General features: G+C 60.9%; 1 protein-coding gene across 1 annotated transcript; it reads left to right on the top strand.

The window, feature by feature from the left end:
* Positions 1-452: 452 nt before the first annotated feature.
* LOC123348169 (purine nucleoside phosphorylase) lies at positions 453-12,621 on the top strand. The gene is made up of 6 exons (XM_044985606.1): positions 453-614; positions 3,088-3,257; positions 4,611-4,714; positions 9,234-9,409; positions 10,459-10,649; positions 11,527-12,621. The coding sequence occupies exons 1-6, from the start codon at positions 586-588 to the stop codon at positions 11,739-11,741; spliced, it is 885 nt and encodes a 294-aa protein (XP_044841541.1). The 5' UTR covers positions 453-585; the 3' UTR covers positions 11,742-12,621.
* The last annotated feature ends 3,370 nt before the right edge of the window (positions 12,622-15,991 follow it).

Here is a 15,991-nt window from a genome sequence, read left to right as displayed (position 1 = left end):
AGAATGGGGTCTCCCCCTGGTGCTGGGAGACTGGGAATGGGAGGGCTAGAACTATGGGGTCTCCCCAGGTGCTGGGGGGCTGGAATGGGGGGGTCTCCTCTGGGTACTGAGGGGCTGGGAAGGGGGGGCAGTGTAGAGGGTCTCCCCCAATGCGGGTGGGCTGGAAAGGGGGGTTTCTCTGGCGCTGGGGGGCTGGGAATGGTGAGGGGCTAGAACGCAGTGTCTCCCCCTGGTGCTGGGGGGCTGGGAATGGGGGAGTCTCCCCTGGGCAGTAAGGGCGTGGGAATGGGGGGGGTCTCCCCGGGCACTGGGGGTCTGGGAGTGGAGGGTCTCCCGCAGTGCTGGAGGGCTGTACTGGGGGGTGTCTGACGCTGAGGGGCTAAAATGGGGGATCTCGCCACTAGGCGGCTAGGTGCGGGGGGGGGGTCTCCCCGGCTGCTGGAGGACGGGGTGTGGGGCTCTCCCCCGGAGCCGGGGCAGGGCAGGGAGCGAGCTGGGGCTGGCGGGGCCGGGCCGGGGGCGGGGCGAAGCAGCTAGAGTCACCCGGGCCCGGCCGCGCCCGCCTCAGCATCGCCCGGACCCGCCATGGAGCCGGCAGCATCGGAGGAGTGCAGGTGTGCGCGGGGGGAGGGGCGGACTCCTGGGTCCTCTCCGGGAAGGCCGGGGACCGGGACTCCTGGGTTCTATCCCAAGGGATGGGAGGGGAGTGCGGGCTAGTGGGTACGGGGAGGGGCGGCTGGGAGCCAGGTCTCCTGGGATCTCTGCCACTGATGCCCTGAGAGGGTGTCTAGGCGCTGGGGGCTGGTGAGTGGGGGGGGGGGGTGCCGGGCAGTCTGGGGGAGCCCTGGCACTGACAGCAGCTGGCACTGGGCCCAGGACCCCAGGGAGGGGCTGGGATGATCCTGTAGTGCTGGGCAATGGGTCTGCCTGGGGAGAGCGCCCCCTGCTGCGCTCCCCCCAATCCAGCGCCTCTGCTGTGCCCCCCGCAGCCCAGCACCCCCTGCTGTTCCCCCTGCTATATCCCCCCTGTGCTCCCTGCTGTGCCCCCCTGTAGCCTGGTGCCCCTGCTGTACTCCCCTTGTGGCACAGCGCCCCTGCTGTGCCAGCTGCTGTACTCCCCCACAGCCCAGTGCCCCCTGCTGCGCTGCACCCCCAGCTGTGGGGAGCCCTGCACAGTGACCCCAGCCTGGTGCAGGAGGGCTAGTTCTGACCCACTTGTAATGGGTGAGGGGTTGTCTGCTCCTGTAGGGAATGTGGACTCTCCGTGACCCCCTAATGCCCTGCTGGCAGGTGGCGGGGGGGGGGGGGAGGACTGGATGGCTCGGGGGGGCAGGGAATGGGGCTTGGGGCTGTTCCACTCCAGGGGGCGCTGGCCCTGATCTGGCAGCTGCAAGGAGAGTTTACCGGTTCCCCTGAGTCCCGCCCCACAGTGCCCTGCTATTCCACCCCTTGCTAAGACTGGATTCTCATGTTCATGGTGCCTCCAGGCTCCCCCAGCACCCGGATGAGTCAAAGCCGTCTGAACCAAACAGCTATCTTGGCAAGTTTCCCTCCAAAACCCAACATGTGACTCAATCCGGGGAGAGTGGGGGGGAGCAGGCAGCAGATATTTGGGGCAGAGACCGTCTCTCTACTCCGGGAAACCACTGCCCAGATGGCAGCCTGCCAGCGCAGGGCCCTGCGGAGTAACGGGCCCCTGGGGCAGCCACTTCCCCACCAGTGGCCTGGGCTGACCCTGCTCCCTGCCCCTTCCCGCACACCCCTTAGTTAACGATCAACAGGCCTGAGAGCAGTCCCAGGCCAGCCTGCCTGACTCTGCAGGCTGCCCGCTCCCAGCACCCTTCTCCACCCCCCAGTGACGGAGATCAGGCCCAGGCTAGCGGGGGCTGCGGTTTGGAGGGAGGGGCACCGGCAAAGCTGAGGTGAGGGACGATTTCCCTGCTTGCCCTGGCAGGGTGGATGGTGCTGGTAAAGTGCCGCCTCCTGTCAGGCTGGGCCCTTCTGGGGATGAAGAGCTGGCAGCTGCCTGCAGGACTGGCCCAGGAGCCTGGCAGCTCAGAGGTCCCTGCCCTCGCCCTGGTCTCCCTGGGGTTGGCGCCTTGCCCACCCCCTGGCCCCGTCTCTTCCCCTTGCTCGGCAATTCCATCCTGCCCCACCATGGCCACTCCCACCCCAGCATCCTCCCTCTGGCCCAGCCTGGCTCCAGCCCCCTGTACCCTGCAGCTCTGCACTGCCCCCCCTCCCCCCCCATGCCAGCCCCTGCCAGGCCTCGGAGATGGGCTGGGAGCTGGATGTGGGGGGGGGGGGGGTGTCCTTGCGCCCCCTGCTGGAGGGGATGGGCCCTGCTCTGTGTGTGTGTGTGTCCTTGCGCCCCCTGCTGGAAGGGATGGGCCCTGCTCTATATGTGTGTGCGTCCCTGTGCCCCCTGCTGGAGGGGATGGGCCCTGCTCTGTGTGTGTGTGTCCCTGTGCCCCCTGCTGGAGGGGATGGGCCCTGCTCTGTGTGTGTGTGTCCCTGTGCCCCCTGCTGGAGGGGATGGGCCCTGCTCTGTGTGTGTGTGTGTCCCTGTGCCCCCTGCTGGAGGGGATGGGCCCTGCTCTGTGTGTGTGTGTCCCTGTGCCCCCTGCTGGAGGGGATGGGCCCTGCTCTGTGTGTGTGTGTGTGTCCCTGTGCCCCCTGCTGGAGGGGATGGGCCCTGCTCTGTGTGTGTGTGTCCCTGTGCCCCCTGCTGGAGGGGATGGGCCCTGCTCTGTGTGTGTGTGTCCCTGTGCCCCCTGCTGGAGGGGATGGGCCCTGCTCTGTGTGTGTGTGCGTCCCTGTGCCCCCTGCTGGAGGGGATGGGCCCTGCTCTGTGTGTGTGTGTGTCCCTGTGCCCCCTGCTGGAGGGGATGGGCCCTGCTCTGTGTGTGTGTGTGTGTGTCCCTGCACCCCCTGCTGGAGGGGATGGGCCCTGCTCTGTGTGTGTGTAAAAAAGCAACAAAGAAAAAGCGACTGTGCGTGTCCCCCTGTGCCTCCTGCTGGAAGGGATCACCCCTGCTGTGTACGCACATGATTCAGTTTAACTCTCTCGCGTCTTTCCCCCGGCAGGTACACGTACGAGCAGCACAGGGAAACAGCCGACTGGCTGCTGGATCACACCAAGCACCGGCCCAGCTTGGCCATTATCTGTGGCTCTGGCCTTGGGGGTCTGGCTGACCACGTGAAGGATCCGGTGGTTTTTAACTACAGGGATATTCCCAATTTTCCCCAGAGCACAGGTACTCGGCGAGGGGCGGCTGTACTGTATAATGGGCACTAGGGGCAGCAGAGGGTTGGGGTGGGGAAGGGGCGGCTGTACTGTATAATGGGCACTAGGGGCAGCAGAGGGTGGGGGTGGGGAAGGGGCGGCTGTACTGTATAATGGGCACCAGGGGCAGCAGAGGGTGGGGGGGAAGGGGGGGCTGTACTGTACAACAGGGTGTTTTTCAAACCGTGGGTCACGACTAGTGTCCAGATGTCCCGATTTTATAGGGACAGTGCTGATATTCAGAGCTCTGCCTTATATAGATGCCTATTACCCCCCCCCCCCCCCACGTCCTGATATTTCACTCTAGCTATGTGGTCACCCTAGTCACAACCCACTACTTGGTTGCGGCATGTCAGGCGCTGGGTCGCCTTGCTCTCGTCTGCACCCCCGACCGGGCCGTTAAAAGTCCTGTCGGCGGTGCTGCCTGGCGAAGGCAGGCTAGTGCCTGCCTTTCCGACACTGCGCTGTGCCCCGGAAGCAGCCAGCAGCGGGTCCAGCTTCTAGGCAGGGGGCCACAGGGCTCCGCGCACAGCCCCCGCTCCAAGTACCAGCCCCAGGGGTTGTGCCTGCGGGTGAGAGTCACGCGGAGTCATTTACGTGCCTCCACCTATGAGCCAGACCCGCTGCCGGCTGCTTCTGGGGCGCAGTGCAGTCCGTGGTGCACCCTGGCTGCGCTGCTGACCGGGAGCCGCCGGAGGTGAGTCTGCGCCCGCACCCCAATCCCGTGCCCCACCCCAGAGCGTGCACCCCCAGTCCAGAGCCCTCACCCCCTCCCACACCATAACCCCCTCCCTGCCCCAGACCTGAGCCCCACCCAAACCCAGAGCCCCTGCTGCACCCCAAGCCCCTGCCCCAGCCCTGAGCCACCCCAAACCCAGAGCCTCTCCTGCACCACAACCCACTCATCCCCTGCCCAAGGCCAGATACCCTCCCACACCCTGAACTCCTCATTCCCGGCCCCACCCCGCAGCCCTCATCCCTGCACCCCAAACCTCTGCCCCAGCCCTGAGCCCCTCCCACACCCTAAACCCCTCATCCCCAGCTCCGTTGGGTCGTGGGCATCAATAGTTTTCTTCAACTGGGTCCCCAGAAAAAAAGTTTGAAAACCACTGGCACAATGGGCACTAGGGGCACCAGAGGGTGGGGGCGGGGAAGGGGCGGCTATACTGGATAATGGGCTATATGGGGCGAGGGGTGGGAGGTGCAGAGGGCGAGGGTGGGGGGCTGCACAAGTCGAGGGGCGAGGGGGTGCAGAGGCGAGGCAGGACCTACACTGTGTAAGAGGCCCTGGGGCCGGCGTTTAACCCTTTCCCATCTCTGGCAGTGCTGGGCCATGCGGGGAAGCTGGTGTTCGGGACGCTGGCGGGGGTAAGCTGTGTGGTGATGCAGGGCCGGTTCCACATGTATGAGGGGTACCCGCTGTGGAAGGTGAGTGGCTCCCTGTGGGGGAGGTGGTGTGCGGGGAGCCCAGGGCTGGGATAGCAGGGGGCTGCGGGTCGGTAGTGAGGGGCACAGGGGAGTGGGGGGGGGTGTCTGTGGTTTGGGGGTGAGGGGCATGGTGGTGGGGGGCTGCGGGTCAGGAGTGAGGCGCATGGTGGGGGGGGCTGCGGGTCAGGAGTGAGGCGCATGGTGGGGGGGAGGCTGCGGGTCAGGAGTGAGGGGCATGGTGGGAGGGGAAGGGAGGGGGGGCTGCGGGTCAGGAGTGAGGGGCATGGGGGGGGGCTGCAGGTCAGGAGTGAGGACCGGCCTTTGGCCAGGACGATACGCGCAGCTGCCCAGGGCGACGTGCTGATGGAGGCGCATTTGATACATCCCTTGTCCCTCGTGACCTTACTCCTGCCAGCCCAGCCAGGGTCGGGGGCGGAGAGAAAACCCACATCCAAGCTGCAGCTTGAGGTACTCACTCAGGGTACGTCTACCGGCGGGTCGTGATCGATTGGTCGGGGATCGATTTATGGCTTCTAGTGTATACGGGATAAATCGATCCCCGATCGCTCTGCCGTCGACTCCGGAACTCCGCCGCGGCGAGAGGCGGAAGCGGAGTCGACGGGGGAGCGGAGGCCGTCGATCCCGCGCCGCGAGGACGCAAAGTAAGTGAGTCTAAGTCAGTCTAAGATACGTCGACTTCAGCTACACTATTCTCGTAGCTGAAGTTGTGTATCTTAGATCGATTCCCCCCACCCAGTGTAGACCAGGCCTCGCTCTCGGGTAACTCCTGCTGGAAGCAGCAGCAGGGCTGGGTGCCCGAGGGGGTCCCCCACTCTCCCGGGACCGAGGGCCCCCTGTAGAAACCATGGGGCAGGCCGTGCTGGGTCCTGACCTGATGGCTGGGGTGGGCGGCCGAGGTTGGGGGCGGATGTTGAAGGAGGAGTGTGTGTGCAGCTTGTCTCTGTCTGTCCCGGCTCACTGGGGGTCTGGAGCAGCCCTGCTATCTGGTTGTGTGTTAGTGTAGAGCAGGTCCGGGTCCACCCCCCCTTCTCTTCCCCTTCCCCCCCTAAGAGCCCCACTTGTCCAGGGAAGGCGTTGCCCTTTCTCCGGCACTGCTGGCAGGACAGGAACATATATTTAGCTTGGCACAGCGAGCACCACCGGGGGCGCTACTGCAGCTTGCCTGCTCCCATCCCATCCCTTCCCATCCCTTCCCTGCAGAGAGGTGACCCCTGCGGGGGCAGGCACTGGATCACATTACCCTCCCAGCCACCCCAGTTCTCTGTCAGGATTTGCCTGCCGAGCTCTCCCCCTCCCTCCCCTGCTTGCTGGAGGGACCAGGACAGGAGAGAGAAACAGACAGCAAGTGCACCAAATGGTTGGGAGCCTGGGAGCAGTAGAGAGGAAGGGCTGCTGCTTCAGCTCTGCAGGGAGAGGTCAGGTAGGGGAGGGAGGAGGGAACAGCTGCTTTCCCACAGGGGACCTGAGGGCAAGGGGGAGGCCTGGCTGCCTGGGGAGGGAGGTGGGTACGACACTCCAGCTTTTGGGGGGAGCCTTTAAATTCTGCCCTGCCCGCACCAGCAGCTGAAGGTCCTGCCCTCCCTGGCTCAGAAGCTTCACTCGCTTGGTCCCGGGGGGGTCGCTGCCTCCCCAGAGTCAGGCAGGCTGGTGCATAGGAGATAAATGAGTGTGACTGAGATCAGCTCCCCCATGTGCCCCCCCCCATTTGAACAGGAGTGGGAATGGGAGTCACAGTGGGTGGTGTCTGCCTGCCTGCTGGGACCTCCTTCAAACCCATTTACCTTTCATTCACTCCCTGTTTGTTTACCCACTGTTCTTTTTTCAACCGTTTCTGTTTCCACTACAAGTTGTACTGAACAGTTCACTGAAATTCTTCGGGGCAGGGCCTGCTCTAAACTGTTGGGCACAATATTGTGTACATTTCTATCCTGCATCAAGATTAAGAATAAGGAAACTCCTTTCTTTGCTCCCATCGTAATCCCATATCCTGCAAACCTCATTCATCCTCTGAAAGTCACTGGGGTTCCTGCTGTTAGTGTGAGGATGGAACTGAGGATAATGTGTGATTGTTGTGATTTACAGTTTCAATCAGGCCCTTAAACGGAGCGAGAACTCTAGTGGCGATAGGTTTCAGAGGGGTCGCCGTGTTAGTTTATATGAGCAAAAACAATGAGGAGTCCTTGTGGCACCTTAGAGACTAACACATTTATTTGGGCATAAGCTTTCGTGGGCTAAAACCCACTTCATCAGATGCATGAAGTGACAAATACAGTAGGCAGGTGTATATATACAGCACCTGAAAAGATGGCAGTTACCTTACCAAGTGTGGGGTCAGTGCTAACGAGGCCAGTGCAATCAAGGTGGACGTTGCCCATTCCCAAAAGTTGACAAGAAGGTGTGAGTATCAACAAACGGAAAATTATTTTTTGTAGTGATCCAGCCACTCCCAGTCTTTATTCAGGCCTAATTTGATAGTGTCAGGTTTGAAAATTAATTCCAGTTCTGCAGTTTCTCGTTGAAGTCTGTTTTGGAAGTTTTTTTGTTGAAGAATGGCCACTTTTAAATCTGTTATTGAGTGTCCAGGGAGGTTGAAGTGTTCTCCTACTGGTTTTTGAATGTTACAATTCTGGATGTCTGATTTGTGTCCATTTATTCTTTTGCGTCGAGACTGTCCTGTTTGGCCAATGTACACGGCAGAGGGGCATTGTTGGCACATGATGGCATATATCACATTGGTAGATGTGCATGTGAACAAGCCACTGATGCTGTGGCGGATGTGGTGTCCCTTGAATGGATGTGCAGACAGAGTTGGCAATGGGGCTTGTTGCAGGGATTGATTCTTGGGTTAGTATTTCTGTTGTGTGGTGAGTATTTGCTTCAAGTTGGGGGGCTGTCTGTAAGCGAGGACTGGCCTGTCTCCCAAGGTCTGTGAGAGTGAGGAATCGTCCTTCGAGATAGGTTGTAGATTCTTGATGATGCACTGGAGACGTTTTAGTTGGGGGCTGAAGGTGATGGCTAGTGGTGTTCTGTTACTTGCTTTGTTGGGCCTGTCCTGTAGTAGGTGACTTCTGGGTACCCTTCTGGCTCTGTCAATGTTTCCTCACTTCCCCAGGTGGGTATTGTAGTTTTAAGAACGCTTGGTAGAGATCCTGTAGGTGTTTGCCTCTGTGTGAGGGATTGGAGCAAATGCATTTGTATCTTAGGGCTTGGCTGTAGACAATGGATCATGTGATGTGGTCTGGATGGAAGCTGGAGGCATGTAGGTAAGTATAGTGGTCAGTAGGTTTCCGGTATAGGGTGGTGTTTATGTGATCATCGCTTATTTGCACTGTAGTGTCCAGGAAGTGGATCTCTTGTGTGGACTGGTCCAGGCTGAGGTTGATGGTAGGGTAGAAATTGTTGAAATCCTGGTGGAATTCCTCAAGGGCCTTTTTCCCATGTGTCCAGATGATGAAGATGTCATCAATGTAGTGCAAGTAGAGTAGGGGTGTTAGGGGACGAGAGCTGAGGAAGCGTTGTTCTAAGTCAGCCATAAAAATGTTGGCATACTGTGGGGCCATGCGGGTACCCATAGCAGTGCTGCTGACTTGAAGATATAAATCGTCCCCAAATCTGAAATAGTTTGTGGGTGAAGACAAAGTCACAAAGCTCAGCCACCAGGTTTGCCGTGACATTGTCGGGGATACTGTTCCTGACGGCTTGTAGACTGCGAGTGGCTGGGTCACTACAAAAAATAATTTTCCCTCTGTTGATACTCACACTTTCTTGTCAACTGTTGGGAATGGGCCACATCCACCCTAATTCAATTGGCCTCATTAGCACTGCCCCCCCACTTGGTAAGGCAACCGCTATCTTTTCATGCGCTCTGTATGTGTGTGTCTGTCTATATATAAAATAATATCCAGGTACCAACATGACTACAACAAAACAGCAAAACCCACCAAGTATATGTCAAGATATACAAAATAACTATCCGAAAACCAGAAAGGATTTGTTGATTTAACTATTCATTCACTAGTCCGTTTGTAACAAGCCCAATTTAGAAGTTTATATCACTGAATTTTGACTCTAAAAAGTTCTCAAGCAGCATTTTTCTTGCTTTCCCTAGCTGTAAATAAATTATTTATTACTGATGGATTTATTTGTGGATTTGTGTGCAGACAGTGAAATCAACGGCTTATTTCTAAGTTATCTGCCAAAAAAAAAAAAAGAGTTTTCACTACAGCCTCCGCACCCCAACGCCCTGCAGTGAAAGTACATACCGAAACTCAAGGGGCACCAAAACATAAGTTTGCCCCGGGGGCCATTTTCCTTAAGGCCAGCCCTGAGGGACACGGAGGGCTGTGGTTCAGGAGTGAGGGGCATGGGGGGAGGGGAGCTGCAGAGCTGTACTGGGGTACCCAGGGCTGGGGAGTATCTGGCACTGGATGCTGCTCCCCCACCCCCCAATTTTGGAGGTGGCCACCCGCCCCCATCCCTGCTTGCCCCCCCCCCACAGGTGACGTTCCCGGTGCGGATCTTCCATCTGCTGGGTGCACGGACCCTGATCGTCACCAACGCGGCCGGCGGCCTCAACCGCGGGTATCAGGTGGGCGACATCATGGTGATCCGGGACCACATCAACATGCCTGGCCTGGCTGGCATCAACCCGCTGAGCGGCCCCAACGACGAGAGGTAGGAGCTGCAGGGCTGCCCAGAGGGGGGGGCAAAGGGGGCAATTTGCCCCGGGCCCCGGGCTCCGCAGGGGCCCCCAAGAGAACAGCGGAGGCTCCCGCCTCCGCCCCTCTCCTGGAGCCTCAGCGCATCAAGCGCTGTGTCTCGGCCGGGGCCCCTGAGCCCCGCCCCGCTCAGAGCCACGTGGTGAGGGGGCGGGGCTGGGAGCTCCGGGCTGAGCTCAGCTCCCTCCGCTCAGCGTGGAGCTCCCAGCCCCGCCCCCTCACCATGCGGCTCTGAGGGGGCGGGGCTCAGGGGCCCCGGCCGAGACATGCTGCGGCTGTTCCGGCGAGGCGCTGAGACTCCGGGTGAGGAGGGAGCCGGGGGTAAGAGGCTGGGGCCGGGGTGGGGGGGAAGCGGGACCCGCCGCCGAAGCGCAGCCCGGTCTTCGGCAGCGGGGGACCCTTCTGTTCCGGGACCCACCGCCGAAGTGCCCCGAAGACGTGCGGCGGGGACCCTCCCCCGCCGCCGAATTACCGCCGAACACCAGGCTGCACTTCGGCGGCGGGTCCCGCTTCGGCGGTAATTCGGCGGCGGGGGGTCCCCGCCACGGGTCTTCAGGGCACTTCGGCGGCGGGTCCTGGAACTGAAGGGCCCCCCGCCGCCGAAGACCCCGGACCCCCGGAATCCTCTGGGCGGCCCTGAGGAGCTGCTCCCCTCCCCCTGCGCTGGGCACCCTGCGCCTCCCCTCCCTGCCCCCCTGCTGCTCTGCCCCTCGCTGCCCTACCCTGCCCTGCCAGGCACCAGGCCCCCTCCGGCCCCGACTGGGCACCCAGTACGCTCCCTCCCTGCTGCTCCCCTGGGCACCCAGCGCCCTCCTTCCCTGCTGCCCCCCCACTGGGTTCCCCCCTGCTGCCTCCTACCCTCCAGTGTAAAGCCTGGAAATGGGTGGGAACCCCAGGGACCAGCACAGGGGACCCCTGGGCCATTCCCTGCTTCGGGAAGGGTTTGGGGGGGCGCCTCCGTCTCCAATCACCCCACGAGCTCTATCCCCTCCCCCGCCCACGTAGGTTTGGGCCCCGCTTCCCCGCCATGTCAGACGCCTACGACGAGCAGCTGCGGAGCCTGGCGCTGACAGTGGGCAAGGAGCTGGGCTATGGCCCCAGCCTGCACGAGGGCGTCTACTGCACCTTGGGGGGGCCCAACTTCGAGACCATCGCTGAGTGCCGCTTCCTGCAGCAGCTGGGAGCCGACGCCGTAGGTGAGCCACAGAGGGAGGGAAGGAACGGGGCAGAGGAGGGAACAGGGAGGGAGGGAAGGAACGGGGCAGAGGAGGGAACGGGGAAGGAAGGAAGGAACGGGGCAGAGGAGGAAACGGGGAGGGAAGGAACGGGGCAGGGGAGGGAAGGAACGGGGCAGGGGAGGGAAGGAACGGGGCAGGGGAGGGAACGGGGAAGGAATGGGGCAGAGGAGGGAATGGGGAAGGAGGGAGGGAGGGAACGGGGAAGGAGTGAGGGAAGGAAGGGGGCAGAGGAGGGAGGGAAGGAACGGGGCAGAGAGGGAACGGGGCAGAGGAGGGAGGGAGGGAACGGGGCAGAGGAGGGAGGGAGGGAACGGGGCAGGGGAAGGAATGGGGAAGGAGGGAGGGAGGGAACGGGGCAGAGGAGGAAACGGGACAGAGGAGGGAGGGAACGGAGAAGGAGGGAAGGAACCGGGCAGAGGAGGGAATGGGGCAGAGGAGGGAGGGAGGGAAGGAAGGAATGGGGCAGAGGAGGGAACGGGGAGGGAGGGAGGGAAGGAAGGAATGGGGCAGAGGAGGGAACGGGGAGGGAGGGAAGGAACGGGGCAGAGGAGGGAACGGGGAGGGAGGGAAGGAACGGGGCAGAGGAGGGAACGGGGAGGGAGGGAGGGAAGGAAGGAATGGGGCAGAGGAGGGAACGGGGAGGGAGGGAAGGAACGGGGAGGGAGGGAAGGAACGGGGCAGAGGAGGGAACGGGGAGGGAGGGAGGGAAGGAAGGAGGGGAAGGGACGAACGGAGCATAGGAGGGAACGGGAATTGCGAGCAGCTGCGGGGCGGGGGCCGGGCGTCGCCGGCTCTCTGTCGCCCCCCTGCAGGCTGACGCAGGCTCTGCCCCCAGGGATGAGCACGGTGCCCGAGGTGCTTGTGGCCCGACACTGCGGCCTGCGCGTCTTCGGCTTCTCTCTGATCACCAACAAGTCGGTGCTGGAGTATGGGACCCAGGAGAAGGCCAACCATGCCGAGGTGCTGGAGGCCGGGCACCAGGCCGCTCTCAAGCTGGAGCGCCTGGTCTCCCTGCTGCTGGAGCGCATGAAGGGCAAAGGTCTGGTGTAGCCGGCGGGGGGTTCCCTCCTTTGGCACCTGCCTCCAATGCCAACTGCTGCCCTGCCCCCTCCCCTGCATCTCACTCTGCTAGCCTGCCCCCCCACTCTTGATTTTGTGGCCATTGCTCCTGGCTCCCATGTACGCTGATCTCAGCCCAGAGCCCCCTCGGGCAGCCTCTGACCTCCATCCTTTCCCTCATGGGGGAGTGGTGTCCGAGCCTGGCATCCTGTGGCACTCACGGTGCAGCCGCTGGAGTCCTGCAGACCATGGGATTCCCGCCCAAGCCCCTGTCTCAGCTCCAACCCCCACTAATGCCCCCTTCCAGGGATGCAGCCCGGGACGCTCCCCCCGAAAGCAGCTGCCTCGATCACTGGCACTACCGGGGAGTGTCACCTGGCCAGTGACACCACAGAAGACCCTGCATTCCGGCCCACAGGGATGCTGCTCCTAAATCCCCTGGGTGGTTCGCCTGAGCCTGTGCCGCCCACTCACAGGTGGGGGGGAACATCTTGGGGGTTGTTATCCAAACCCCCACACTGGGGAAGGGACCAACCTTTGGCTCAGTGCCAAGGAGGTGGGGACGGCTGCCCAACCTTTCCAGCTGCTAGGCCGTGTTCGGTGCAGGTGGGAGCCGGCCCCCTCTTCACATTCCCATGTTGGACCATTCCGGCTGTTCTGCCGTGATGTGTTTTGTTACCAATGCTCCAGTTTGCAGCTGGGATGATTCAGAGCTGCCACAGAAATGGGGAGCCCCCAATGAACTGGGGGTTCGGCTCCCCCAATACCAGGCAGCTCTGCCCCTCACAACCCTGCTGTATTTTATCATAGGACCACTCCACGTCTGCGTGCTGTTGCGCGCATTGCTAACAATACAACAATGACAGAACAAGGGAGTCTTACGGCTGAGTTTGTTTGACAGTATTTTGGGGCGGGGTTATGTGTTGTAGGGGCGGGGCTTGGCTTGCAAGGGGTGTGGTCTATTTCTGTGTCCTCTCCTGTCTTCCTACACCGGCTCCCCACCTCTGTATGTTGGAGGGAGGGATTGGGTCCTTGGCCAGTTAACACCAGTTGCCACAGTGCGGGGCTGCCTGCCCAGTTGGCTACTGATGGGTGAAACCCCCTGGGTCGGGTCCTACAGAACCTGGGCAGGCACGGGGAAGGCCCCATTGCCGATCAGCTGTCACATGATGTCCCCTGAGATACCTGTCCACCCATCCCCATGTGAACCTCTTTAGCCCTCTCCTCTGAGCATCTGAACCCCTAGGGCCGCTCCTCCGTCCAACCATCCCAGGCTGCACGGGAGTCATGGCTGGATTACCAGGAGCATCGTGTGGCAGACAGGGTTGGACAAATCACCATCAGGGCTAGTCATGGGTCACTTGACCCTGCTTTAGCGCAGGGGCTGGACTAGATACCACGCGAGGTCCCTTCCCACCTGCCGTGTCTGTGATTACAGGACCCCAGCCAGCCCCCTCTGGGGGTATCTGAACCCCTCTCGTCTCCTCTGACCCACCCCCCTGCACATCCTCTCTCGGTGCATAGACCCGGCAGCTCCTGCCCTGAGTGGGTGGACCCAGCTCTCTCTCTGGAGCTCAGTGGAGCGCCCATGTCCTACGCCAGAGCGGCCCAACTAGAAACCCCGGGTGCTTTCGGTGCCTTTGCCCGTGGACCCACGTCTTGTAGCTGCTGGGCCCTGTGGGGAAAAATTAGAGCTGGTCCTGAGCCCCTCCCAGATTTTCCCTTGCCTTACTAAAGGTGTCCCGGATGGGAACCAAATTGGGGCCTGTCCCGGGGGCAGCCATCCCCTGCGGTTGCATGCTGGCTCGTCGAGCGTTCGTCTGCACCTGGTTCTGGGGACAACCACCTTGGCTGTGTGGGCAGAAGAGAGACCGTTGTAGGGAGGGGGCTGGGGGGCAGCAGGTGCTGAGGAGAGCTCAGCATGACAAAGCGTCAGCCAAGGCCGGGTTGCTTGGGTGCCTGGATGGGGCTGCCATGATGCAGCCAACCCCAGCGTGCTGGGGAACCGCCCGCCTGGCTCGCTCCCCAGGGCCCCTCTCGCAGAATGCCAGCCCCCTGCGTTAGCAGACGAGGGACAAGTTGCCCTCACAAGAGGGCTCCAGCCAGTCTCTCCAGCTCGTTATGGACCTGGTTCGCGCATGCTCTGAAACCCCCGGACCGAAGGGTCTCCAGAGGCAGTGGAGGCACCGTGCCCTGCCCCCAGCGGCAGCAGAATTTCAGCCCCTTTCTCCAGCGACTGGGTTTGTTTCCCAGACCTGAGAGAGTCAAAGAGGCCCAGGGAGCACTGGCTGCTCTGGTCCCTCTCTGTGCTCCACTGTGACTAACCCCAGGCCCAGCAGCCCTATGGGGCTGGCCCAGCCTGGGACCGTGCCGTGACTGGCCCCCTTGCTCCGCAGTGGAGCCATGGGTCTGCTACAGAGCCCTCACACGCATCACGGGGGGCCCCAGGCAGAGCAAACTTTCCTGGCTTTAACAACCTCTGAGAGGGCCCCCTGGGGCTTTCGGGTCCTGGCGGGAATGGGTCTGCCAATTAGCTCTGCCTCGGTGCCCACCAGGGGCTGATTAAGACACACGGCTCGTTGGGCTCAGAGGGGAGAAGGGAGCTTGTTAGCTATAACCTCCCCTGCGCATCAGCCTAGCTGGGAGAATATTAGACTGACTGGTGCCAAGCCGAGATGGGGCAGAAGGGGCCGGTGCATAAGCCCGGGGGGCGACTGGCCCAGGAGCCTGGCAGTGGGGTGTCTGGGATGGGACTGGCAAGGGGCCTCTAAACCCCTGGCTGCCAGGCCACTCAGGGATCTCAGCCATGAGCCCTCCCCTAGAGCTTGGTGCCAGCTCAGCCTCGGGGGGCAGGGAGATGGGGAGAGATGCCCCCTTGGCATCCAGTGGCTTGGGCATGGCACAAGGGCCGTGTGAAACCTGTTTCCAGGGCTCTGGTTTAGAGCAGAGACCCTCAGGTGCGTTCCCCACCTCCTGCGGCCATGGGCTGAGCCCCGGGCTAGGGGTATTCTGCTGTGGGGCTCCCAGGATTACATAGGAGGCCGGTGTGTTGGGGTGTGCTCCCCATGCCGGCTGTGAGAGCACAGAGGTGGGCCAGGCAACAAACGGGGGCAATTCAGGGTGGAAGGAAAAGCCCTAATTAGGGGGAGGTGCAGCTGAGCAAGGGTGGGTGGGGCTAGTCTAAACCCAGGAAGCTGGTAGCAGCAAAGGCTGCTGGGAGAAAGTCGGTTTTCACCCTTTTGAAGCAGCAAGTTTGGGGACTTAGCAGACTTTGACTGCATGTTGTAGAAGAGAAAGTTACTCACCTTGCAGTAACTGAGGTTCTTCGAGATGTGTGTCCCTGTGGGTGCTCCACTCTAGGTGACGGTGCGTCCCGGCGCCGTTGATCGGAGATTTTCGGTAGCAGTGCCTGGTTGGGGCGCACGCACCCAGATGGTATCTCCCGTCTAGTTGGAATCTTCCTGAGTGCGTGCGCCCCACACCCTCCTCAGTTCCTTCTCTACCGTGGAGAGTCATCACAGTGCTCCAAAGTAGAGGGGAGGAGGGCGGGGAGTGGAGCACCCACAGGGACACACATCTCGAAGAACCTCAGTTACTGCAAGGTGAGTAACTTTCTCTTCTTCTTCGAGTGCTGTCCCCGTGGGTGCTCCACTCTAGGTGAATGTGTAGCAGTACCCACTATGGTCGGTGGGACTTTGGAGATAAGGCAGGGAGTACTGAAGATAGTACTGTATGACCTACTATTGTGTCTGCCGTGGTGTCTTGCATTAGAGCATAGTGTTTTGCAAACATGTGTTCAGATGACCATGTAGGTATCAGGAATGGGAATATTGTGTAAGACGACAATGGATGCCGACATGGCTCTAGTGGAATGAGTGCTAATGTTGTCGGGCGGTTGAAGATTCTTTGCACGGTAACAGGATCTGATGCAGTCAGAGATCCACTTGGATAGACGTTGTTTAGAGATAGCGGTACCTTTCAATCTTTCGGTAATGGAAACAAAGAGTCATGGCGACTTATGAAATGGTTTAGTCCTGTCTAAATAAAAGGCGATTGCTTGCCTGAGGTTGAGAGTATGCAGGGTTGCCTCTTGTGGACTCTTGTGAGGTTTGGGATAGAAAGTAGGTAAGTATATAGGTAGGTTGAGGTAGAAGGTCAATACCACGTTAGGAAGAAATTTAGGATGTGGTCTCAAAGTGACTTTGTCTGTGGAGAAGATTGTGTAGGGAGGGTGGGCCATC

This window comes from Mauremys mutica, chromosome 13 (assembly GCF_020497125.1).
Source record: "Mauremys mutica isolate MM-2020 ecotype Southern chromosome 13, ASM2049712v1, whole genome shotgun sequence".
In the NCBI taxonomy this organism is placed as follows: domain Eukaryota; kingdom Metazoa; phylum Chordata; order Testudines; family Geoemydidae; genus Mauremys; species Mauremys mutica.
Note: the sequence above shows the minus strand (reverse complement) of the source record. Positions and strands in the feature narration are given on the sequence as shown.